This window comes from Vulpes vulpes, chromosome 2 (genome assembly GCF_048418805.1).
Source record: "Vulpes vulpes isolate BD-2025 chromosome 2, VulVul3, whole genome shotgun sequence".
NCBI classification, from domain to species: Eukaryota; Metazoa; Chordata; class Mammalia; order Carnivora; family Canidae; genus Vulpes; species Vulpes vulpes.
Genome location: NC_132781.1, coordinates 106,406,124 through 106,430,598, shown reverse-complemented (window position 1 = coordinate 106,430,598; position 24,475 = coordinate 106,406,124). Strand labels below are relative to the sequence as shown.

At 44.4% G+C, this 24,475-nt stretch overlaps 1 protein-coding gene across 5 annotated transcripts in view; it reads right to left on the bottom strand.

Annotated features, from left to right (window-relative positions):
• The window catches only part of DCLRE1C (DNA cross-link repair 1C), a 36,726-nt gene extending 17,022 nt beyond the window's left edge, over positions 1-19,704 (bottom strand). The window contains exons 1-11 of one of the 5 annotated variants that reach the window (XM_072749456.1): positions 19,492-19,692; positions 14,715-14,766; positions 13,475-13,559; positions 13,180-13,373; positions 12,240-12,324; positions 8,776-8,835; positions 6,792-6,847; positions 6,150-6,251; positions 5,041-5,113; positions 4,711-4,851; positions 853-954 (exon numbers count right to left, since the gene is read on the bottom strand). In XM_072749456.1, the coding sequence (XP_072605557.1) occupies positions 853-954; positions 4,711-4,851; positions 5,041-5,113; positions 6,150-6,251; positions 6,792-6,847; positions 8,776-8,835; positions 12,240-12,324; positions 13,180-13,307 (747 nt within the window). In that variant the 5' untranslated portion in view covers positions 13,308-13,373; positions 13,475-13,559; positions 14,715-14,766; positions 19,492-19,692. Of the gene's footprint in view, positions 1-852; positions 955-4,710; positions 4,852-5,040; positions 5,114-6,149; positions 6,252-6,791; positions 6,848-8,775; positions 8,836-12,239; positions 12,325-13,179; positions 13,374-13,474; positions 13,560-14,714; positions 14,767-19,491 lie in introns of all 5 variants that reach the window. The other 4 variants (XM_072749453.1, XM_072749455.1, XM_072749454.1 and 1 more) reach the window with 4 other exon arrangements.
• Positions 19,705-24,475: the final 4,771 nt, after the last annotated feature.

Genomic DNA, 24,475 nt, shown 5'->3' with positions numbered 1-24,475 from the left:
TCTCACCTTGTAGTTACCCTATAGTGGTCTCAAGTAGAATAGGCCAGGCTGTAGATAAGAATTTTTTTTTTTTTTTAACTATGCTTTACTTTAGGGCTGAACAAGTTTACTTTAGGTTTTTGGCAATGGAGCCAAAATTATTACCACAGTGAGTATCTAAATATATAAATGCAGCGTTTACTAAAATGAAAATTACTCAGCATCTGAATGCTCAGATATTTTAAAATTTAGAGGGATATGATGATCATGCAATCCCACTTCTGAAGATCATGATTATGGCTATATAAATTGAAAGGGAAAAAAATGTTAAGGGCAAATGCAAAATTTAATACCTGACATTTAATAACAGGACATTTAATAAGTGATGAGAGTTCTACGGTGGCATTCGAAAATGAATTACAAATGAGGGGCAAAGACACTAAAAATGGTCATTTGAAACTGCCCCAGCAATCCATAACACCATTTCTAAGTCTGAAGCAAAGTTATACCTAAGTATTTATCTCAAATAAGTAGAAGAAAAATAGTTTATAAATGTTTTAAGTTAGAAGCTCTAACATATTACTATTTCCATTAAAAATACATTACTCATTACATAATTTATTACAAATAAACATGTATCAAATGTGTATGGATTTATTTCATTAAACAACCAAGAGGGTCTGTGTCTGTTGACTACCATGCATTTCATGGAACATAGTAACATCTAGCTGCGTGGCCTGGGGTATCTCAGCCTGTCTTCACATTTGTAAACTGAAGGGCCTAGAAAATGGGATTTCACAGCTTCTTTCTGGACCAACAATTCTGTTTTCCCATTCGTCACGCCAACAGTGAGAAAAACAAGGGACTCCCTACCTTTGGATGACGACAGGCATGGATCTGAGTGTTACGGTCTGTTGTGAGATGATGGAGAATGTCCGGCATGTTTCTAAACATGTCTAGTTTGTCCACGTGAACCTGAGTAAAATAGCACATATAAGCATATTATTTGAATTGTATTTCCTATAAAGAAATTGTTCAAGGGTAATTATGCAGGGCAAATCATCCATTTAGTGAACTCTTTCTTCTTTCTTAAAACTTAAGTTTTTGGCAGCGGCACCTGGGATCAAGCCCCATGTTGGGCTCCCTGCTCAGCAGTGAGTCTGCTTGTCCCTCTCCAAATAAATAAAACCTTTAAAACAAAATACACCCCTAGTTTTTGGCTATTTCCGTCCACACCAGTAATCTGCTGGCTGTCAACAGCAAAGGACAAAGATCATATCCCCACCGGTCAGCATTAGTGCCTATCGGTGGTAACAAAACATGCTGGGGATTCGGCTGGTGGCTTTCACTGAATCATGCTAATACTGCTGGCCTCGAACGACTGTGGTGCCCCAACCCCCCATAGTCAAAAAAAAAAAAATCCCCATCACTTTCTACTCCCCCAAAACTTAACTACTCTAGTAGCCTATTGTTGACCAGAAGCCTTGCCCATAACATAAACAGCCAATTAACACAGATTTCATAGATGGATCACATACTGTATTACAATAAAGCAAGCTAACAAAATGTTATTCAGAAAATCATAAGGAAAAGAAAATGCACTGAGTACTGCACTGTACTTTTATGGTTTGAAGTACAGCTTACGCAGTGTTACATTAGTTTCAGGGGGAGGCACAGCGATTGGAGAAGGAGGAGGACACTAGAACTCTCTGTCATGCTGTGCTCACCGTCAGTGCAGCCACCATACATTACCACATAGGATATGATAGCACATCTGTCAAAGAAGATCCATGTATACGTGGACCTATGTTCAAACTCACACTGTTGGAGGGTCAATTCTGCTGTCCTTCATCAAGAGTCATTCAATGCCTATTTACTGTGCACCTACTACCTGATAGCACATCTGTCAAAGAAGATCCACGTATACGTGGACCTATGTTCAAACCCACACTGTTGGAGGGTCAATTCTGCTGTCCTTCATCAAGAGTCATTCAATGCCTATTTACTGTGCACCTACGACCTGCCAAGTCTTATTCTAAATACTGTTCACTAAATACTGTGAACACACAGACACACAAACACCCAACAATCACTGACTTGGGAAGACACATCTCCAACGTGCCGCATAAGTAAGGGCAGTTTTAGAGGGAACACCACTGGAGCAGGAAGCAGAGGCCCAGATCCCCCCTTAACACACATCCCTTTGCAGGAGTAAAAGGAGGAGGAAGGCAGATGGAGGGGGAAAAAAAACTAAACAACCTTTGCCACCTGTGGAATTTTAAGGTGAATACATTTTAAATTGTTAAGCCAATGTGTCAGTTTTTTAAAAAATATTTTATTTATTTATTCATGAGAGAGACACAGAGAGAGAGGCAGAGACACAGACAGAAGGAGAAGCAGGCTCCATGCAGGGAGCCCGATGTGGGACTCGATCCCAGGACTCCAGGATCACGCCCTGGGCCGAAGGCAGGCGCTAAACTGCTGAGCCACCCCAGCGTCACATGTGTCAGTTTTAAAGGATTCTCTTCTTTAAGTGACGTGTACCTAAGTGGGTGGTAGGACTATGAAGTGGCACAGTAAGAACTAGTCTCATTTTGAAATCTGACAACAGATTGGAATACGGTCAAACGCTGTGGTAATTAATACCAGACACGCGTGAAAAGGATACAAGTGTCATTGCTTACTTACCCTGCGGCCTATTCCGCTCACTCCCTATTTACTAATGACTAACAAGAAGCAGCAACAAATTTGCTTTTCTGGACTCTGTACAGAGATGAAAAGGGGTGAGTTCTGAGGTGTACAGAGATACAGAAACTTTTGTCCTCAACAAAAATAAAGAAGCCTGAAAAAGTTGCCACAGACCATCTCTGAGGTCCCTTAGTCAAACACCTCCCTGTGGTCCCTTTTGAAATTCCTGATCTGAAACTGTTTCTAACCCCTGCAGAGGGATTAAGGGGCAGAAGAGAGGGCTCTCTCCAGAGGTCACCGGGCCACCCCCAAGGTCACCGGGACACCCCCAAGGCTGCTCTCCCCCATCCGCAGGCTCCTCAGCCCACGGTTTCTTCCTGCAGAGCCTGCAAGAGCAGGAGCTTCAACCCTTCCCGCACTTCACACACGCAAAAATTTACAACCCAAATTTGGCACCTGCTAAGTGGCTGTTACCTTCCTATTTCACTAAGAGAGGCCAGGAGGGAAAAAACAATGGAGAACAGAGATCAGCATGTGTGTATGTGTGTGCACGCGCGCGTGCACACAACCTATCCTCACTGTGATTTTAATTAATTTTTTTAAGATTTATTTATTTATTTATTTATTTATTTATTTATTTATGATAGACATAGGGAGAGAGAGAGAGGCAGAGGGAGAAGCAGGCCCCATGCCGGGAGCCTGACGCGGGACTCGATCCTGGGACTCCAGGATCGCGCCCTGGGCCAAAGGCAGGCGCTAAACTGCTGAGCCACCCAGGGATCCCCTGATTTTAATTTAAAAGGCCATTTTAACACCCAAATTACAGGAACGACAATTCAGAATGAAAGCAAACCCTCAAAACGGAGAATTTACAACTTTATACCAATATATTTTGACAGAAGGAAAGAAGGACCGAAGGAGTCACGACTTACGAAAGAAGAGAGGGAGGAATTTATAAAATGTCCAATGCAGAAAAACTAGATCTTTTTTATTTTACTGAACGACACTGTGTATGACTGAATTTTTGGCACAAGTCTGTTGGCTGGAGTGCGGGGAGGGGCGGGGGGGGGGGAACGGAGATCTATGTTACAAGGCATAAAATGGAATGGAACTTGAATGTCCAACTAGCTCCAGCACTTTGTTTTATTCAGGGTCATTTCTCTCAGGGACAAGCAGAAGCCACATGCTCGCAGCCACACTCACGCCCCAGGCTCCGCTGTCAGCCTGAGAGCCCAGCACCAAAGCACGTGGAAGGGAAGGTGAAACAGAACACCCTCCCAGCCTGATTGGGGGCAGATGGATCCATCCAAAGGGTTCGGTGCTCAAGGACAGTGGTTTTCTTTTTTTTTTTTTTTTTTTTTTTTTTTTTTTAAGGACAGTGGTTTTCACACACCTTGACCAGGACCCACGGCAAGAAATGGGTTTCCCAGGGCACCACTTGCACACACGCTTACATGTACGTGTCTGATTCCCTAAGTAAACTGTCACAAAATGACAATTACTCTGACTGTAAGCAATACACTCAGATCGCTACATTTATTTCACCACCCACAGTTTTTAAAAAAATACTTGCTCTGCAGGACATTTCGCCAAAGGGCTCTTCCCAGCCGCAGGGGCTGCAGTGGGCTCCTCCTGTGAGGACGTGAATAAACAGAGATGACCTCTCACTCCACAGGGGCTGCCAACCTGTGCCACACATGCCTTTGTTTTGGTTTAAGATTTTATTTGACAGAAAAAGAGAGAGAGAGCACCTGCACGCACACACACAAGCAGGGGGAGCAGCAGAGGGAGAAGCAAAGGGAGAAGCAGGCTCCCCACTGAGCAGGGAGCCTGACCTGGGGCTCGATCCCAGGACCAGGAGATCATGATCTGAGCAGAAGGCAGAGGTTTGTTTGACTGAGCCACCCGGGCCCCCAACACGCCGTATTTGATTGGCTGCTTCCCTCTGCTACTGCGGCTGGTTGTTGAGGGGTTGGGAGGGGGAGGAAAGGAGAACCTGGAAGGATGGAAGGAGCAACAGAAAAGAAAGAGCCATCACCGTACCTGGACTCCAAACTCTTCACTAAGGTTGGTGAATAGATACTCATACCCGTAAGCTGCTTTGCAGTTCAGCCACACGACATGGTAGGGACTGCGAGTGATCCAGCTTCGAACCAGCTCCGATATTCCCCTCAGACACTCCTCCTGGGCAAGAGGTTTAAAAGGCATTTAATGCTTTTAAAAACATCACTCACCCCTTCTACTCCCAACAGTCACAGGTATTAATGCCAATTAATTATGGGACGATTATGACCTGACCTGTTATTCTAGAAACCCCCCACTAGAAATACAGCCACACCCCAGTTACTACCCTGCCTCTCTGGGGAGACTTACTCGACTAGGAATTTGATAAAATTTCGGATCACAGAAAGTAGTATCTAAGTACACACTTTGGATGTCTTTCACTCTGGAAAAAAACAACACGAGAACAACAATTAGGGTTTAAAAAAAAAACAATTAGTGTTAACCACCTACTGTGAAATAAAATATATGTGAAATTTAAATTCTCAGTGATTTTTTTTTTTTTAAAGATTTTATTTACTTATTCATGAGAGACACACAGAGAGAGGCACAGACACAGGCAGAGAGAGAAGCAGGCTCCATGCAGGGAGCCCGATGTGGGACTCAATCCCAGGACCCCGGGATCACACCCTGGGCCAAAGGCAGGTGCTAAACTGCTAAGCCAACTAGGGATCCCCTTAAGAATTTTGTTTTTATGATTTTATTTATTTATTCACAAGAGACAGAGAGAGAAAGAAGCAGAGACACCGGCAGAGGGAGAAGCAGGCTCCATGCAGGGAGCCTGACTTGGGACTCAATCCCGAGACTCCAGGATCATGCCCCGGGCCGAAGGCAGGCTCTAAACTGCTGAGCCACCCAGGAATCCCCAAATTCTCAGTGATTTTAGAGGGTGCTCCATTCCATTTGGAATTTTTTTGTGAAATCAAATTTGTTAGGAAATGATTTCCACACAATAAAATACAAAGATTTTGTAAATGCAGCTCGGTGAATTTTGACAATTCACGTAACTACTGCCTCCATCAATTTACAGAAAGAATGTTACCATCACCCCATTGCAAGGAGAAAAATTTGTTTTACTGTCACAAATAGTATAATACACTTCAATTTCTAACTGAAACATAGGCTTGTACTTGGGGGGAAGGGAGCAGTAAAACTTCTTAGATGATTCAGCCCTCCAGTCAAGAATTACATGAAGTCTGGGGGTACCTGGGTGGCTCAGTCAGTTAAGCAGCTGACTTGATTTCAGCTCAGGTAACGATCTCAGGGTCTAGAGATGGAGCCCCGCGTCAGGCTCTGTGCTGCCTGTGGAGTCGGCTTGGGATTCTCTCTCCCTCTGTCCCTAACCCTCCCCCTGCTTCTGCAAGCTCTCAAAAAAAACAAAACAAAACAAAAAACAAAACCAGACAGACAAAGTCTAATACCTGCCCCCAGAGTGCAGAAGCTCCATTCTAGCAGCTTCTCCCTTTGCCATTCTGAAGTCTCCTGTGTACAAGACTGTTCCATTATTGCCCTGAAATAAAAACCTGAGAAGGAAATTTGTCTTGGTGACTTTTAAGTCTCATACAACATCCTAACGAAGCAAATATACACTAAATCCACAGCAAATGTTTCCTGACGAACAGAGCCACCTACGATATAGTATTAATGGGATTTTAATATAAGCTCTAAACTATACCAGCCACTCAGCTGCCACCTTTCCTGGGGGGAATAACACAATAGAATATACTTCCACATTTGCAACAGACATCCCCTGAAATGTGTTGGCTCTCCCAACTATGTGCGATCACTCCTACTCACGGAGAGAAAAATCCATGGGATGGGAAAATGCAAAGCCAACAGAGAAATGGCCATGGAACACTTCTGTTAAAAGATAGCCACACAGGTCAAACTTGATTTCACCTCAATCCCCCAAGTTCAATTTTAAAACAAAGATGAAAGAAATTGCCACCTACATATTAGAGAAGTAATCTCCGTACATGTTATTATTTTCTAGACCCTGAAGATTTATTTCTACAAATACAATACATGTATAATAAAGTAGCAAAATAGATGGGCTCCCTTACATAACTGATCCTGGACAGTGACCAGCTGGTAAGAGAGTCACAACAATATCTTCCTTCTAAAAAGAAAATAAAGAAAAAATAACAATGATATAAATTATCGTTAGGACCTTGCCTAAAAAAGTGCTCCTTGGTAGAATAGATTCAAGTACTTCTCAAGAATACGGTACGCCTTTTCTCATTTCCTCATGCAACAAATTCTGGAAACAAGTAGAATCCTTGCCCACAAAACGATGGTTAAGCATAGTGACTAGTATAACCCAGCAATTCCGCTCTAAGGTACACGAGAGAAATGAAAACTTACATCCATTCATGCACGAAAACCGGTGCACGAATGTTCACAGCAGCAGTATTCATACTAGCTAATGAGTAGAAAGACCCTGAATGTCGATCAGCTGATGAGCGAATTCACAAAATGTGGTACATCCATACAATGGAATATTATTTGGGCCACAAAAAAGAGACAAAATACTGACATCATATCACAACATGGATAAATCTTGAAACCATGATGCAAAATAAAGGTAGTAAGTCACAAAAGACCACATAACTGTTCGATTCCATTTATATGAAATGTCCAGAATAGGTGAATCCTATAGACTTAGAGTAGTGGTTGCCATGGGCTGAGGGAGGGAGAGACAGGGAATTACTGCTAATGGGTACAGGGTTTCTTTTTCTGGGTGATGAACATACTTGAAAAATGACTGTAGTGATGAATACACAACTCTGTGAATATACTAAAAGCCACTGAACTGTACATTTCAAATGGGGTAAGCCGTATGATATATGAATTATAAGTCAATAAAGCTATTATTAAACTAAAAAATAAAATAAAAATAAAAAGCCTGACATAGCCTGGCCCCAAGTCACCATTCTGTCCTGGGCAGAGCTAATAGGCAGAGCTCTGGACACCCTGGCTCGCTCCCTGATAGTGGCAATTCCTTCTGGAAGTCTAACATCATTCATTCCAATGGCCCCTTTAGAGCAAGGTCCCAGGGTAAGTGCTGGAGGCACAACACACGAAGCCACAGAGCATGAGAACAAAGGACCAGAGTGGAACAGCAAGACTCTGGTCAATGGGAGCTGCCTGCTGTCTGGTGCCCAGATTTGACAAAGCCTGTCACCAACATAAGTGGCAAGGCAGTGAGGTGATCAAAGGAGTCTAGTGTTAGCTAACTGAGTCCAGGACAGCATTGAGCAACCTTCAGGCCACCCCTTTCACCTCCTTTTTAACCCACCCTCAACTGGCCCTGCAGTCCTCACTTGGATAACAAATCAAAGAGGACTGATTCACACGCCTGATCGTCCCCAGAGAGGAAATGTGAAAATTCAGCCCCCGCCTGGTCACAGAGAGTGGACACCCATCAGAGTTCAACGTGTCAACAGAGCAGGTTATAACCAGGCCATGGAATTAATATTACCTAGATTTACCATAAAATAGGAAAATACTTCCTGGCCCTAGGAAGAATTTGAGTTAAAATAATAAATAAAAGGCAGGTCCGTAATCCTGCGTATTATTAAAAAAATATATTCACAACACAAAAGTATCTGCTTCTAAATTTAAGGACAAAAAAATATATTGGATCCATTTGGACACTTAAGTGGATTTTCTTAAGAAATGATTCAGGAAAAAAAGAAAATCACAAATACATAAATTTGCTACAAAGCACTAAACACCATATTATATCCTGAATATTATAATAAACTTAATAAATTTGACAATGACATCAGAGTAATAACAACTGGAGTGCTCAACATTAGAAGGTAATACAAAAAAAAAAAGAAGGTAATACAAAAAGGATCAAGACAGGAGTCACGTCCAAACCTTTGCATGTAGAAAAGAAATGGAACACAAATATTTTTACCCCTACAAACTCACCCAATTACTATAATTTTTTTATGGTAAAATGCACATTCAAAATCACAGAGAAAGTCAATCATCTTATTAAATAATACTTTCATAAAATTAAATTTAACATTTACTTACCTCCCCTGACGCTTCATCGACTAAAGGTATCTGGGTAGGAGTTTCAATTTCAATGGATATCTATTAAAATAAGAGATCATACGTACACCATACTGAGTGTTTCTACAGTTTTTCATGGATTTATATGTCTTTGCCATCTCAAACACAAAAAAAGGACTAAGATGTAGTTATAAAACTCTCTGTGTAACAATTTCTGATTCATGGTACCAAACGTTTCCACAGTCTGAAAACATGAAAGAGCTAAAGTAGTGCCTTTCTTGAGGGGCCGTGGCAACATGGGTTAAATGCCTTCTAAACCTACATATCCTTTGACACGGCCATTCTGTTTCAACTTTTTCCCTTAACCTCCCCATCCCCATCTTCCCACTGCCCTCTCCCTCTGAACCTGAGTCTCTGTAACACACGTGGCTCTGTGTTCTCCAAGCTTAGGTTCTGTGTTGCAGAAAACAGCCTGGATCAGTGCAAGAGGTGGTGGCCTAATCTGAAGATAAATAAATGCGATCTCACGACTGTGAGATTCAGTGAGCTACTACCTTAATCAGGATGTTCACACAGCCATATGTGAAACCGTCAATATCAAATCTGCCAGAAGAATGAGCAACTTACCTCTTTACTATATCCCACAAAAGCACACCTAGTGTGGGGAGTATTTGTCCTTGGAACATCTGGCAAAATGCACCTATAAAACCATCTGGACCTGGGACTTTACTGAAGAAGAGATCTTTGCAAATTGTTTTCATTTCCTCAATGTTTACTTATTCAAGGTTTCCACTTTTCTTGCCTCAGTCTGGTATTTTCCTACTTATCCAGAGATTTATCCACTTTGCCTAAATTATCAAATATACTATCATTCATTTTCAAAAAAAATGTACTGCTGCTATTAATAGTTCTTTTCCTTTTTATAATTCTGTATTTTTATATGCATCTTCTTTTTTAAACCTTGGTAGAAATCTAGTTCTACTCCTCTAAAGATGAGCTTTGACTTTTGTCAACCTTCCCTTTTATTTTCTGCGGTAGCTATTGGTCTCTGCATCGCTAACTTGTCCTTTTACCTTTATTATCTCCTTCTTTCACATTTGTTGCTCCTTCTGCTTCTTATTGAGTCAAAGACTCTTTCCATGTAATTCTAGTCTTTGTTTCCTAAGAGATGTACTTAATTCTGGCAACTTCCCTTCAAGTGCTAATTTAGCCATGTTACACACATTTTGACATGGTGTGTCTTCACTGTCCATCAGTCCTAAGTATTACATGGTTTTCTTTATAATTTCCTCTTTGACCTAATGGTCGCTTATTAGATGCACTCAGTTCCAATAGGTGTGGGGTGATCTGAGCTCTCCTTTTATTTGTGACTTCCAGCATCACTGCACTGCAGAGGACAGATCACTAGGATTTCCTGCTTCTTCTGCGACACAGTATGTGGTCAATTGTTGTAAATGTTCTGTGTATACCAAAGATCTGGTTTTCCCTTTGGGTGCCTCGGACTGCCATGAGTTCGCCTTTATTAGTCATGCCCTTCAAGTCTCTGTGCTTACTTCCTGCCTCCTTCCTCTTTCAGCTTCTGAGCAGTGTGGGAAGTACTCCAGCTACTCCTGTCAAGCAGCCTAGTCTCCCTGAGACTGTGAGGGGGCCTTGGACTGCACCACTCCTCGAGCTGGAACTGTCCTACAGGTCCCTTCGGCATACACCTCCAGGTTGGAGCTAGCCGCTAGAAACATCTGTGTGAGATGCGGACGGCCAAAGTGAACCAGCAGCCATTTCTTAATGCTCTGAAGAGCTCCAGAAACTCCACCAGTTCATGGATGTGGATCTGCTGGCTCAGCTCACAGACACAGGGCAGGACTGCAGCCATCCCACCTGTGCTGCATATCCTCCTTCGGCTTCTTGAAGGCCTGGGCAAGGAGTGCAGAACCTACCAAGGCTGGAAGGAGTGAGAGACAGACAGGGGCTCCAGTCTGTCCTTGTAGACTCCAGCCCAGCTCTTCTCTGCTCTTCATTTCTCAGCTCCACTTCCCGACTGCAGGCTGGGCTGATCCACGGCCAATGTCAGGCCTAACAGTGGGCCGTGTTACACTAACCCCTTGGTGTGTAGGGTCACTGTGAGGAGTGGGGATGGATCCCACCAAGTTACTGTCAGAGGTCGAGGCTGAACGTGCCACACGTACACTGACAGGCTATGAAAACCCCGTATTTCTCATGCTGTGGGACTTTACGGAGACAGGAGAGCAGTGCTCCAGCTGGGAGGAAGTGGCTCTCATGGCCTGAAGACAGTAGGAGCAAGTGGCCCTGGGTTTTTATTGTGGTTAGGGGGTATGTCTGGGCTTGCGGTTTGAACTTCATGTCAGTGCCAAGGGAGGGGTAGGCTTTTTTTTATTAGCCCGCCCAAATGTGGGGTACTAGTGGAAAGAGGATGTGAGAGTTGAAAGCTGTCAGTAGACAAACATCAGACTCTGACACTTGTTCAGACTTCTCTGGCAGCTCCCACAATTACTTAAAGTTTAATCTGTATAGTGAACCCTAACTGTATTTCCCCCACAGCCGTCCTCTCTCTCTGATCAAGCACCGGGTATCAGTTACTGTTTTATCCAGTTTGAGGCCAGTATGTCAATTGGACGTTAAAATTCTTATCTTCCCCATCCACTGTTCCTTCTGACAGTAAATAACATCCTCTGTGAAACAAAGATCTCTTTTTGCCTTCGATTCTATTTTGTATGATACAAAAATTGCCACTCTGGCATTTCTGGCTTCTAACTGTTTAGTACATCTTTTCCCTTTTTGGATTATTCTTTCCATTTCAACCTGCATTTCTCCTTCTGTTTTATCTAAGCCTCTTGTAGACTAAGACTGATGGAGCTTTCTTTTCTTCTTTTTTTTTTAAACCTAAACTGAAAAAATTACAGTTTGAGCAAAAGTTAAATTAAAGCCATATAGTAATTACTGCTATAACAGAACCTTTCCTGGCATCTTTACATTTTCCATACACCATTCTTTTGTTTCTCCCCTTTACTATGTACTTTCCATTGGACAATTTTGAATCTGTCAAGTTCAAAGTTGTCCACTCTATTTTTATTCCGGTTGTTATCCCTTTATCATAACCCATAAGATGTGTTCATTCTTCCCAGGCTACATTGTGACCTCAATAAAAGGATTTATCAACGGTGTTAAATATTTTACACTATAAAGCATTAAAAAGCAACTTAGCAAGAGTGAATGAGATTAAACCAGCAAAACTAAGACCTGAGATCAAACTGTTAAGGAACAAGAAAAACAAATCGGCAACAATAAAATGTCTGCCTCCTCTAAACTGATGAATTACAAAGACTAAACATCAATATTGTAATTAATGTGGATAAATGTAGTGTAGGAGGAACTGGGCTTTGAATAATTCAAAAGCTTTGCTTAATCGACCTCGAAAAATATTCCCCCTTGAGAAGAAGAGTTAGTGTCATTCAAAAAATAAAACTTACGATTCGTTTCTCCCAAAATCTGTACCTCGGGCTGGTTAACAACAACTCTTTAGTAACAGGTGAACAGTATAAGTGAACCTTCAAGCTGAAAGGAAGAAATTTAGAAAAGCTATGTCAGTACAATCCACGGGGAGCCATCTGGGTGACCAGAAAATACGTTTCATCATCTATCAGTTATCTCAAGTCATCCAGACACTCAGCAGGCCCAAAAAGTGTTAGAGCAGTTCCCAACAAGCCACCACCTGTGACTATCTAGGTCCCATCAGACCGCAAAGAGGGGGGCGCCTGGCCAGCTCAGTCAGTGGAGTGTGCAACTCTGGATCTCGGGGTTGTAAGTTTGAACCCCACATTCAGTGGGGAGATTACTTTAAAATCTTAAAAAAAAAAAAAAAAGACTGCAAAGGGACAATGGGGAAGAAACAGATGAGAGAAACTACTGGGCCCTCTGACCTCCTCAAAAGAGTGTCCCCCATCACTCTTAGTTTTTATACATAAATGTTTGCACATGATTAGGTACGAAGCTGCCTCTCCAGAACAGAAAGGGGCGGGGAACAGAAGACTTCTGTGTTTTACTTCATCTACACCTATTCGATTTTTTAGTGAGCAAAAATTTATTTCATGATAAACTTTAAAAATTCAAAAGCAAAGCTTAGAGGTTAAGAATATAGTCTGTGGTGGACCATATCTTCCAAAGATGGCCACACTCATATATATCCTGACCATACATGCTCTGTTTACAAAATGGATATGGAAATCCCTCGGGTTTTGTTTTAACCTCCCCTTCAGCCTGTCTTTGTAACTGCCTCCACCAACAGAATGTGATGAAGGAAGGTCACAGGACTTTGGAGGCCAGGTCTCCTGGCAACATGGCTATCTGCTAGCTCTCCCTTGGGACGTATACTTTTTAAACCCTGAGTCTCCATTTAAAAAGTTCAGCTACCTTGAAATCACCATGCTGAAGAGTTTTCCAGCAACAGAGATGCTCGAAAGCCCCAACTGCCTGATTCTTCTCAGACTCAGTGTCAAACACTGAGTGAATGAGCCTCCAGATAATGGCAGCCCCAGCATGCCATGGGGCCAGGCAGAAACCAGCCACTCCCACTGCGCCCTGTCAGAGTTCCTGACCCACAGAAACTGAGAAAGAGAACATAAGATTAGTTGATTTAAGTCACTAAGTTTTGGCGTAATTTGTTACGCAACAGATAACTAATACCCAGCTCGAAAATCAGACAGACCTGGTTGAAATCCTGGTCCTGCCACTTACTGGCTGCATGACCTTGGGCAACTAATTTAATCTCTCTGGTTCCTCAGTTTCCTCATCTGCAAAATAGAAATAATAATGGTATCTTTTCAAAAAATTATCAAGAGGCTCTGATGAGGATGTTGGTTCCAAGAAGACAGGGATTTTCATCTGTGTTGTTACTATTATATCCTCAACATCCAAGACAGTGCCTGACTCATCACAGGCACTCAGAAAAACTGCAGAACTGATAAATACATAGTGCCTGGCATATATATAAGTACTTGATTAACCGCAGCTAGTATTACCAGGATACACGGACTACTGATACCACTTTGCAGAGAAGACTGACATCCATTGGTTCAGAAGTTAAAAAGTCAACCCCCACCTGTGAACTTTCTCTCTCTCAAATAAATAAAATCTTTAAAAAGAAAAAAAAGTTGGGGCGCCTAGGTGGCACAGTCAGTTAAGCATCTGTCTTCAGCTCAAGTCATGCTCACAGGGTCCTGGGATCGAGCCCCATATCAGGCTCCCTGCTCAGTGGGGAGCCTGCTTCTCCCTCTCCCTCTGCCCCTCCCCCTGCTCATTCTCTTTTTCTCTCTCAAATAAATAAAATCTTAAAAAAGAAAAGGAAAGGAAAGGAAAGGAAAGGAAAGGAAAGGAAAGGAAAGGAAAGGAAAGGAAAGGAAAGGAAAGGAAAGGAAGTGAGCAGGGCCCTATCCAACATATCTTGAGAATTTGGAATTGACACTGAGGCAAAGGACGGCTGTGGGAAAAGAATACTGCAGTTTAGCTTTAAGATCCAAAAACATGATTTTCTTCACAACAGAACCACACATACACGTGAAAATGAACACACTATTGCTACACCCAACAGCATGAGGAATCCCACAATTATAATGTTAAGTGAAAGAGAAGTAGAATCATACTGAATAGACTGTATGATTCTACGTACACAAAGTTCACAAACCGCCAAAGCTAAACCACAACAAGTTAAAGTACAGGTTGCCTCTGGGAGACGAGGACTGACTGGGGGGAGGGACGGGGCTCTGCTCTGGGACACTGGTCCTATTCTATTTCTTGATCTGCATGGAAGCTCTATAGATGTGCTCACCTGTAAAAGTTCATCCAACTGTACCCTTATACATTGTATGTACTTTCCTGCGTAGAAGTTATACCCCAATAAAAATGTTTACTTAAAAACACACACACCAATAAGTAGCAAAATAAATTACCTGCATTCCAGCCTTCTTTTCAAGGCAGGAGCTCTTAATCCTTTCATGTGATCTAAAAACAAAAGAATAAAAATTCATAAGCACTTTTTTTTTTGAGAGGATTCCTTAGGCCAAGCAAACAATTGTCTGTTCTTTTATGAGAAAACAGATGAGAGGTTCATTTTTTTTAAAGATTTATTTATTTTAGGGACACCTGGGTGGCTCAGTGGTTGGGAGCCTGACTTCGGCCCATGGCGTGGTCCTAAAGCCCCAGGATCAAGTCCCACATCCAGCTCCATGCATGGAGCCTGCGTCTCCCTCTGCCTGTGTCTCTGCCTCTCTGTGTGTCTCTCATGAATAAATAAATAAAATCTTTTTTAAAAATGCATTTATTTTAGAGAGAAGGAGAGTGTGTGCACACATGTGCAAGGGTGGTGAGGAGGAGAGAAGCAGACTCCCCACTGAGCAGGGAGCCCAACACAGGGCTTGACCCCATGACCCTGAGATCAAAATCTGAGCTGAAACCAAGAGTCGGACACTGAACCAACTGAGCCCCCCCAGGTGCCCCAAGAGGTTCTCTCTCTTTTTTTTTTTTAATTTTTATTTATTTATGATAGTCACAGAGAGAGAGAGAGAGAGAGAGAGGCAGAGACATAGACAGAGGGAGAAGCAGGCTCCATGCACCGGGAGCCCGATGTGGGATTTGATCCCGGGTCTCCAGGATCGCGCCCTGGGCCAAAGGCAGGCGCTAAACTGCTGCGCCACCCAGGGATCCCAAGAGGTTCTCTTTTATAAGAGAACAGATTCTTTTTTTTTTTTTTTTTTTTTTAAGATTTATTTATTTATTTATGATAGAGAGAGAGAGAGAGGCAGAGACACAGGAGGAGAGAGAAGCAGGCTCCACGCCGGGAGCCTGACGTGGGACTCGATCCCGGGACTCCAGGATTGTGCCCTGGGCCAAAGGCAGGCGCCAAACTGCTGAGCCACCCAGGGATCCCCAAGAGAACAGATTCTTATGGACTATTGGCTCTTTCTTCTGCAGGTGACGATGCATCTGAAAACAGGTCAGGAACCACTGAAAGCTGGCCACCTCTGGCCATCATTTAAAAGGACAATGATCAAAAAAATTAAAATAAAATAAAATAAAATAAAATAAAATAAAATAAAATAAAATAAAATAAAATAAATAAAATAAAATAAAATAAAATAAAATAAAATAAAATAAAATAAAATAAAATAAAAAAAATAGAAGGACAATTATCCCCTCCATCTTAGGAGAGTCTAAATCACTCTGAGGAGCCACAGAAGAATGAGTGACTAGACCCTCATTTCAGAACTACTTCCAGCACTTTCCTTTATGTTCTTCTTTCATTTCTATCCAACCCTCTGTCATGCCCCACTCCATGTGACCCATTCAGTTCCAGTCACTTAAGTCAGTCCATCTGGAGACTTGAGCTAGCTTCCACAGACTCTAAGAATTTGTTCAGGCCTAGGCCAGCATGAGAAGGTATGATATTTCCATCCACACAGGCCCACTTCACAGCCCTCCAAATGAACAGGTACAGAGATGGCCTTTAAAAACACAGTAAATTCTAATACATTCTGAATCTCCAGCATGGGAAGGACTAGACAGCAATGGCCACACCTCCTCAGTTGAGTTGAATTAAACCAATCCTAATTATTCTAATTACCACCACCACCACACACATGCATGAACGCACACGCGCGCACACACACAGACACACACGGACACACACAGCCTCAACTTCCCTCTGGTGATCCTTAACTCCAGAGAAAACAAGGCACATCCCCCACCACAGACCTTGACCAGACCTGCACCTGTCCCCTCAGAGCGTCAATCTCCTCAGATCACCCCTGGTCCAGGCTTTCAGGGCCCATGGGGGGTATCCCAGGGCAGGACTTTCCAAAGAATTTGTGCCATGGCAAAAAGAGGCTCATTCAGGACTTGGCTTCAAGTCCCAAACTAAATCAGCAGATAGCACTCTGTAGCTGCTGTAATCAAGATGGCCCAGGACCACCCCAGCCCCCTCCCCTGCCAGCCAAGAGAACTTGAGCCAATTTACCTGGTGCTGTGAGGACTGTACCCAGCATCTCCTTTATAGGGGCTTTTTCCTTTTCCTAGACCAGTATTTTTTTTAATTTTTTTAAAATTTTTATTTATTTATGATAGTCACAGAGAGAGAGAGAGAGAGAGAGAGAGAGAGGCAGAGACACAGGCAGAGGGAGAAGCAGGCTCCACGCACCGGGAGCCTGATGTGGGATTCGATCCCGCATCTCTAGGATCGCACCCTGGGCCAAAGGCAGGCGCCAAACCACTGCGCCACCCAGGGATCCCCCTAGACCAGATTAAGTCACTGTAAATTGTCCTCTAAGGGGGTCTTCTCCACCCCTGGGCTGCTACCTCAAGCCATAGGTCCCCTCTTGTCTTCCAGGCCTTGCTGTGATGTTTAGCAAAGCCTGCCCTGAGCATAGCACTGGGTTCCAGATGGTTCCTAAACAGGACTGAGTGGGCCATGGGATGAGATGTTCTATCTCATTTATGTAATTTTTTTTCTACCAAGAGTCCACAGATTTTGTCAGATATTCTGTATTAGTCTGTTCAGCCTGACGTAACAAAATATCATAGACAGAGAGGCTTATAAAACAGAAATTTCTCACAGTTCTGGAGGCTAACTTCCAAGATCAAGGTGCCAGGGTTGGCTTCTGGTGGGACTCCTCCTGGCCTGCAGACAGCCACTTGCTGCATGCTCACACAGTCCTTCTTCAGGTTGTGTGTGTGGAGAGAGAGGAATCTCTATTCCTCTTTTTACAAGGCCACCAATCCTAACAAATTAGGACCTTGCCCTTATAAGCTCATGTAATTACTTCCTAAGAGCCCCATCACCAAATAGAGTCACATAGGGAGTTTAGAGCTTCAGTGTGATTGGGGGTAGGGGGGTCACAATTCAGCCCACAGCACATCCAAAGAAATCTGTTTCTCAAAAGGGTTAAACACTCCCAGTAAGCAATGTGGGAAATTTCTGAAAGCAGTTGAGTTCTTGCCTTGATAAGTTTACATCTTCCTTGAGTGAACACACATGTAATGAAAGAAGAGGAACAGTTACAAATTGCTCAATGATAGGGAGTCAGTTTCTTGCTTAAGCATAAATTCATGATCATGATTTCAGATTCCTGCAGGCGGATTCTTTCTCCAAACTCCCTACTCCTAAACACGAAGGGCAAGCCCCTAAGCCACACTTCAGTCATGGCTAGCACATTTCGAGTTGAGGCTCAAGACAAAAGGTCAAACAGAGGTATCCTTGCCCAGCAGGAGACTCACAATGAAAAACAAAACAAAAACAAAAACCATATTCTGAAGAATAAAACGGACTCTCAAACAGGCTCACGGTGCTAGTTAGCAAATCGAGAGGAAGTACAGACTTTGCTCATTAATGAGAGAGAATTTGTAGGTCAGAGCAAGAAGGCAGAGGCACTTCCTAAAAGCAGTAACTTCAGCATCCTAGAGGTTAAACACGGACAACGGTTGCAACATGAGGCTCCTCTGGCTCTGGAGATGGGCTAGAATTTTTTTTTTTAAGATTTTATTTATTTATTTATTCATGAGAGAGACAGAGAGAGGCAGGGACACAGGCAGAGGGAGAAGCAGGCTCCACGCAGGGAGCCTGGTGCGGGACTAGATCCCGGGTCTCCAGGATCACACGCTGGGCCAAAGGCAGGTGCTAAACCGCTGAGCCACCAGGGATCCCCAATGTTTTTTGTTTTAAAGATTTTATTCACGAGAGACACAGAGAGAGAGAGAGAGAGAGAGAGAGAAGAGAGAGAGGCAGAGACGCAGGCAGAGGGAGAAGCAGGCCTGGGTCCCCAGGATCACACCCTGGGCTGAAGGTGGCGCTAAACCGCTGAGCCACCCGGGCTGCCCAGACTATAATGTCCTAGAGACCCTCCAGCCCTTATCATCAGTGGGGGGCCACTCAGGCTTAAGCCCTAACTGTGTGCAGCTGCTAAATCTTAGTCTTCTGGTTGCCTGGCCTTAAACAAAACTTTTACATTGGATGTGGGCAGAACATCAACAAGGAGGGGGAGCTTGCGCTTCATAGAACTTTCAGAGAGGATGCTTGAATGAGTGTCCATGCACTTGCTTGATAATAAATACTGGGGGGGGGGGGGGGGGGGGTAGGTAAGAGCCTAACTGCACCTGAAACCTGTCTTTTTCTTTTTTTAAAATTTTATTTATTTATTCATGAGACACAGAGAGAGAGAGACAGAGACGGAGACGGAGAGGCAGAGACACAGGCAGAGGGAGAAGCAGGCTCCATGCAGGGAGCCGGACGCAGGACTCGATCCCGGGACCCTGGGGTCACGCCCTGGGCCGACGGCGGCGCTAAACCACTGAGCGACCTGGGCTGCCCTCTTCTCCTTTTTTAAAGGCATTTTATTTATTCATGAGAGGCACTGAGAGAGGGGCAGAGACGTAGGTAGAGGGAGAAGCAGGCCCCCAGGACCCCGGGATCACGGCCTGAGCCAAAGGCAGACGCCCAACCACTGGGCCACCCAGGTGCCCCCGAAACAGGGAAGCGAAGACGTGGAGGCGGAAGGGAGCGTCCCCGCTGCCCCCGACCTGCGCTGCTAGGAGAGCGACCAGAAGAACCCAAGTGTTCAGTTCTGCGCCGTCGCGCAGGCGAAGAGGCTGCAGAGCCAGGCCGGGACACGCGCACCTGCTAGTGTGGGCCCCGGCCCCCCGCCCCCCGCCCCCCGCAGCTTCCCCGCGGCCACTCACCCTTGTGGCAGTGGGACAGGAAGTAGGCGCGGGCCTTCAGGTTCTCCCTGTCGAAGCGGTCTATGGAGATGGCCGGGTACTCGGCCATCTGCCCCTTGAAGGAACTCATAGCGCCGGCCGACCGCCGCGGCTCGCTCCCCACGCCGCCTGCGGAAGCTCGGGTCTGCCCCGCGCCGCGCCGCGCCGCCACTTCCGGGAACCTGCCGCCGCCGCGCCATTGGCCGGCCGGGCGCAGCCACGTCCAATCAGAAGAGCCGTGCAGCGGAGGGGCGGGGCCGAGGGGCGGGGCCGAGGAGCGGGCGGGCGACTCCGCGGCTGGAGACCCGCGTGGCTCGGCGGTGCGAGCGGCGGGCTGCGGGGCTGCGGGGCCTCGGGGGCTGCGGGGCTGCGGGGCCTCGGGGGCTGCGGGGCTGCGGGGCCTCGGGCGCGGCGGGCGTGACTCCTGCCCGACGCCTCGCCTGGAAACCGCGGGGGGCGTCCGGTGCGCAGTGCCCGTTTCTGTGCAGGAGCCGCGTGGCGAAGGGACACGGAACACCTGCAGCAGGTGCTCCACCCCAGGACGCCAGGAAGGGCGATGCAAACCTTCGCTTGCACCTCCTGCTTGTCTACTGAGAGCCTGAAAGCCGAGCTCAGCTTCTCTTCTCCCCTCCTCTTCCCGGTTTCTACCTTAGGGGGTAACCAAGAGGATTGTATGAGGGGAAAAAATGTACGTGACTCATGGTAGGTTAAGGAACTGCCAGGCCCCGCTTCCATTTGTGATCTACAAGCTGAGTAAATAAACGATCCCTGATTATCACAATTCAGATGCATGAACTTAGGGTCGATACGTAAAGATCCCAAGGACGGCTTAGCTGCTCACGTTGCCCCCATCCCCCAGCACCGCCCTTTTGAACTATATTTGTGGAAGTTTGGAAGGATGTATAAAAGAAAAAGAAAGTGGTAGGTGAAAAGCAAAAAGCGTTTTAGGGGAAAGGTGGAGGATTTTTTTTTTTCTTAAGCAGACTCCACGCCCAACATTGGTATTGAACTCACAACCCAGAGATCAAGAATCACATGCTCCGCTGACTGAGCCAGCCACCTGGCCCAAGGGCTGGGGTTTTTTAACCACCAAAGTAACTTTATGAAAAGGTTTGTTAAAGTATTAAGATTCACCAAGTGGTATTTATTGGACATCTTCCCAATAAGTCTCCTTAAACACCACAATATTAATAATCAGAAATAACTCAAACACTCTTGAGGTCTTGCATTGTGCATAACACTGTAATAAACCCTGCAGTGGTTACATATATGACCAAGATGTACCTTCAGGTATATTTTCAATCCGTTTGAAGACAACAGATTGCCAACACCTTTGATTTGGTATAAAATGGTTTGTCTTAGAATAAAGGAGGGCTAAGCTGTCTATATCAACAACAAATTCTGCATATCTCCTGGGATCTGGAGAATCTGGTGTGTTAACCTCTGACAGGATTTTGAACTCCTGGCAAGGCAGGTAAAGGTAATATTCATATGCTTATCTACCCACTTATTTATCCTCTTTTCCTTCCACAATGGATACAGTATGAAAGAGTAAAGGGAAATAAGATAAAGGGGGAAAGACAGGTCGGGAAATATGAAGCTGGGTAGGCATAGCCCACAGACAGACATGCACTGTTGGAACACATGAGCCGATCATTTGGCTCTTCTAGAGGAAGTCACATTGACTTACTAGCCTTATGCATCCTCCAGACACAAATAAAACAGGTTTTTCAGAAGTCAAATTTTCTGGATACTGAATCCCAAGAGAATTCCTCCTGTGGCTGCTAGTAAAGAAAACTGAAATATAGCCAACAACAGCAACTATGCTGTTTCCTCATCCTGCATTTGGGAATCTTTCCGCAACCCCAACCTCTTCAGACTTCTAAGTCCCTGATATATTCTGTCTCACAGAACTGAAAACCACTACCAAGTGTATGCTAAATACCAAAAAAATTCGTTATTGAGGTAGGTATAAGTCTGTTGGGAAATAATTATATATTTTTCTTCACTTATAAACTGTTGTCAATCTAAATAAACATGTGTTACAAATTTACTGTATTATATTCCTTTAGAATAAAGGACATAAAGTGTCTACTAGAAAGTATATGATGAGATAATATATGTTTTCTGAAGTATGTATCTGTGTGCTAGGGCTGCTGTAACAAGACTGGGTGACTTATACAAAGAAATTTAGTTGTCTCATAATTCTGGAAGCTGGAAGTCTGAGATCATATTGTATGATTCCGCTTATATAAAATTATGGAAAGTGTAAACTGGTCTAAGGTGACAAAAGCAAATCAGTAGTTGGTTGGGGACCCAGGAAACAAGTTCATTATCTTGATTGTGGTGATGATTTCACAGGTGTATGCACATGTCAAAACTTATCAAATTATAGGCTGTTAAATATGTGCTAGTTATTACATTTCAATTATAGCTCAATGGGTTTGTTTTCAAAATGTTTGGAGAGTGTATGGGAGAGTGTGGACAAAGTGAACAAGATTGGCAAGGATATCCCTTCTCTGGAAGAGTGAAGAAGACACTGTATGGCTAACTCCCATAACAGAAGGTGGCTTTGAAAAATCATAGTGTTTATTTTGCCATTAGTTTCATACACCTCTCCAACACCAATATCTCTTCTTCATACCTCCTACCCTTAACCCTCTGACTGATGAAAAAATGGTATTATACAACTAAGAAAACTAAAGTCAACCCAAAGTCCTGGAAAATGGCAAGTGTTCAATAAAGATTAGCTTTTATTATTATTTCCTGGGCACCCACTAAGTGCCAGGCATCGTGCTAGAACCATGAGGTACATAAAGGAATCAGCCTTGGCACAAGACCTTACTATCTGGCAGAAGTAGGAGCTCAGGGAAATAAATAAACGCAGGAAGTTTCACAGGGCTCAGAATGCATTGCAGAGACCGAACAGAAGAGCTCACTTCTGCAAGGAGAAAGGGGCCATTGGCAAAACATAGCAGAGAGGTGAATTTGAGTTCAACTTCCAGGCCCAGGAACGGCTGAAGTCCCTGGAATGAGCTCTTTTTTCAGTCTGCACCCTGCAAAGAGCTCCTTTTAGCCAAAGTCAAAAGGGATGAAATAATAGGGACTTAATAGGGGAAGTCAAGGCTAACCCAGCTAAGGCACCAGACCATGATGGCTTATTCACCAACCCAAATAGTTTACACTTTAACCAGAGTGACAGCAAGAAGCTGGGTGGTTTGAAATAAGACAGTGACAGGTGAGATCAGAACAGTGTTTCTCAAAGTGTGGGCCCTGGAAAAACATCACCAACAGTATTTGGGACCCTGTTAGAAATGCAAAATCCCTACCGCAGCCCAGACCTACTGAATCAGAACTGTCCAGCAGTCCCCTGTTTTAACACACTCTCCAGGGCACTCTGATTGATGCTTAAGTTTGCAAGCCACTGGATTTAAGTTTGAAAGAGCACTCAGGTAGCCTGGGGCAGGACATCTAGATAGGAAGCTGCCCCAATATTCCCCAAAATGTGATAATGCGTGTTCATTTATTCACTCAACAAACAGTCCCTGACCATCTACTATGTGCCACACACAATTCTAGACATTAATGATACAGCAACAAGTAAGTAGAGAAAAACCTATGTGGCAATGGAGTGTACATTCTAGTGGAAATCATGTCTCATTTATATAGTGCTAGGTACTGCCCTAAATGCTTTATTTGTTATTTCATCCTCACAACTACCCCCATCAGATAGGTACACTTTTTGTCTTCACTTTACAGTTAAGGAAACTGAGGTTCAGTAGCTTGTACAAAGTCATGTGACAACTAGATAGAAAACAGATCCAAATCCAAGGTCATGCTTTAGACATGATGGCCCCAGCATCGTAGTGGCCTTGGTAGCGAAAGATAGTCATCGAAATATATTGCTTTCGTGCCTACTGTGCGCAAGGTACTATTCTAGAAATTTGGTTAACAAGATCACTGTCTTTACGGAAATTACATTCTCGCAGAAGATAATAAAATTAAGAAATAAGCGATTTAAACAGTATAATAGGTGGTGATAAGTGCTGTGGGACAAAAGAAACACTAGAAGGTAGGAAGGGGGATAGAGAGCATGGTGGGAGGAGTGAGCTAGTGGGATGGAGCAGGGCAATTGAGACATTAACAAAGACCAAGATGAGGAAGTCAGCCCCGGGGGTCATGGGAATGGAGGGAGCAAGACCGTGGCAGGCAGAGGGAAGAATCTCTACCCCAGGCCTCAATGTGGAAGCTGGGCCAGGAATAGCCAGGAGTGGCGTGATCCAGGGCTCCAGAGCAAGGGAAGCGAGATTGTCTGCAACTCAGGGAGGGTTTTGTTAGTTTTTATTCTGTAAGATGGGGAGCCCTTGCAAGACTGTGAGCAGAGAAGTGACACAATCTGAATTATATATTTTTAAAGACTTTACTTATTTATTCATGAGAGAGAGAGGCAGAGACACAGGCAGAGGGAGAAGCAGGCCCCATGCAGGGAGCCCGACGTGGGACTCGATCCCGGGACTCCAGGATCACGCCCTGGGCTGAAGGCAACGCTAAACCGCTGAGCCACCCAGGGATCCCCTAAATGTAAGTATTTTAAATACACGCGTAAACGTAATGATAGAGAAAAATCCTGTAAGCTAGGGATGTTGTTTACTGTAGGTTTACTAATTGTCAGGCTCTAAACTCCACCCCATGATTTGGTCCACTTCATTTCAACAAAATGAGGTGGGACAGACAGGAGGTATCTATCAGGAACCAAAATCACCAACGGAATTCCGCTTGGTCCCGGGGAAGCAAATCACACATTCTGCTCGCTACCCTCGCCTAGGGCTCACCGCCCCACGAGGCTCCACCGCCGCTTCCACTCCAACACTCCACACTGGGCTCACCGCCCCGCCCACCCTCGCACCTGCGTTCTAGGGCCCGCTCGCAGGGGGCGGGGCCGGGGCCGGGCGTCACGCGTTGCTAG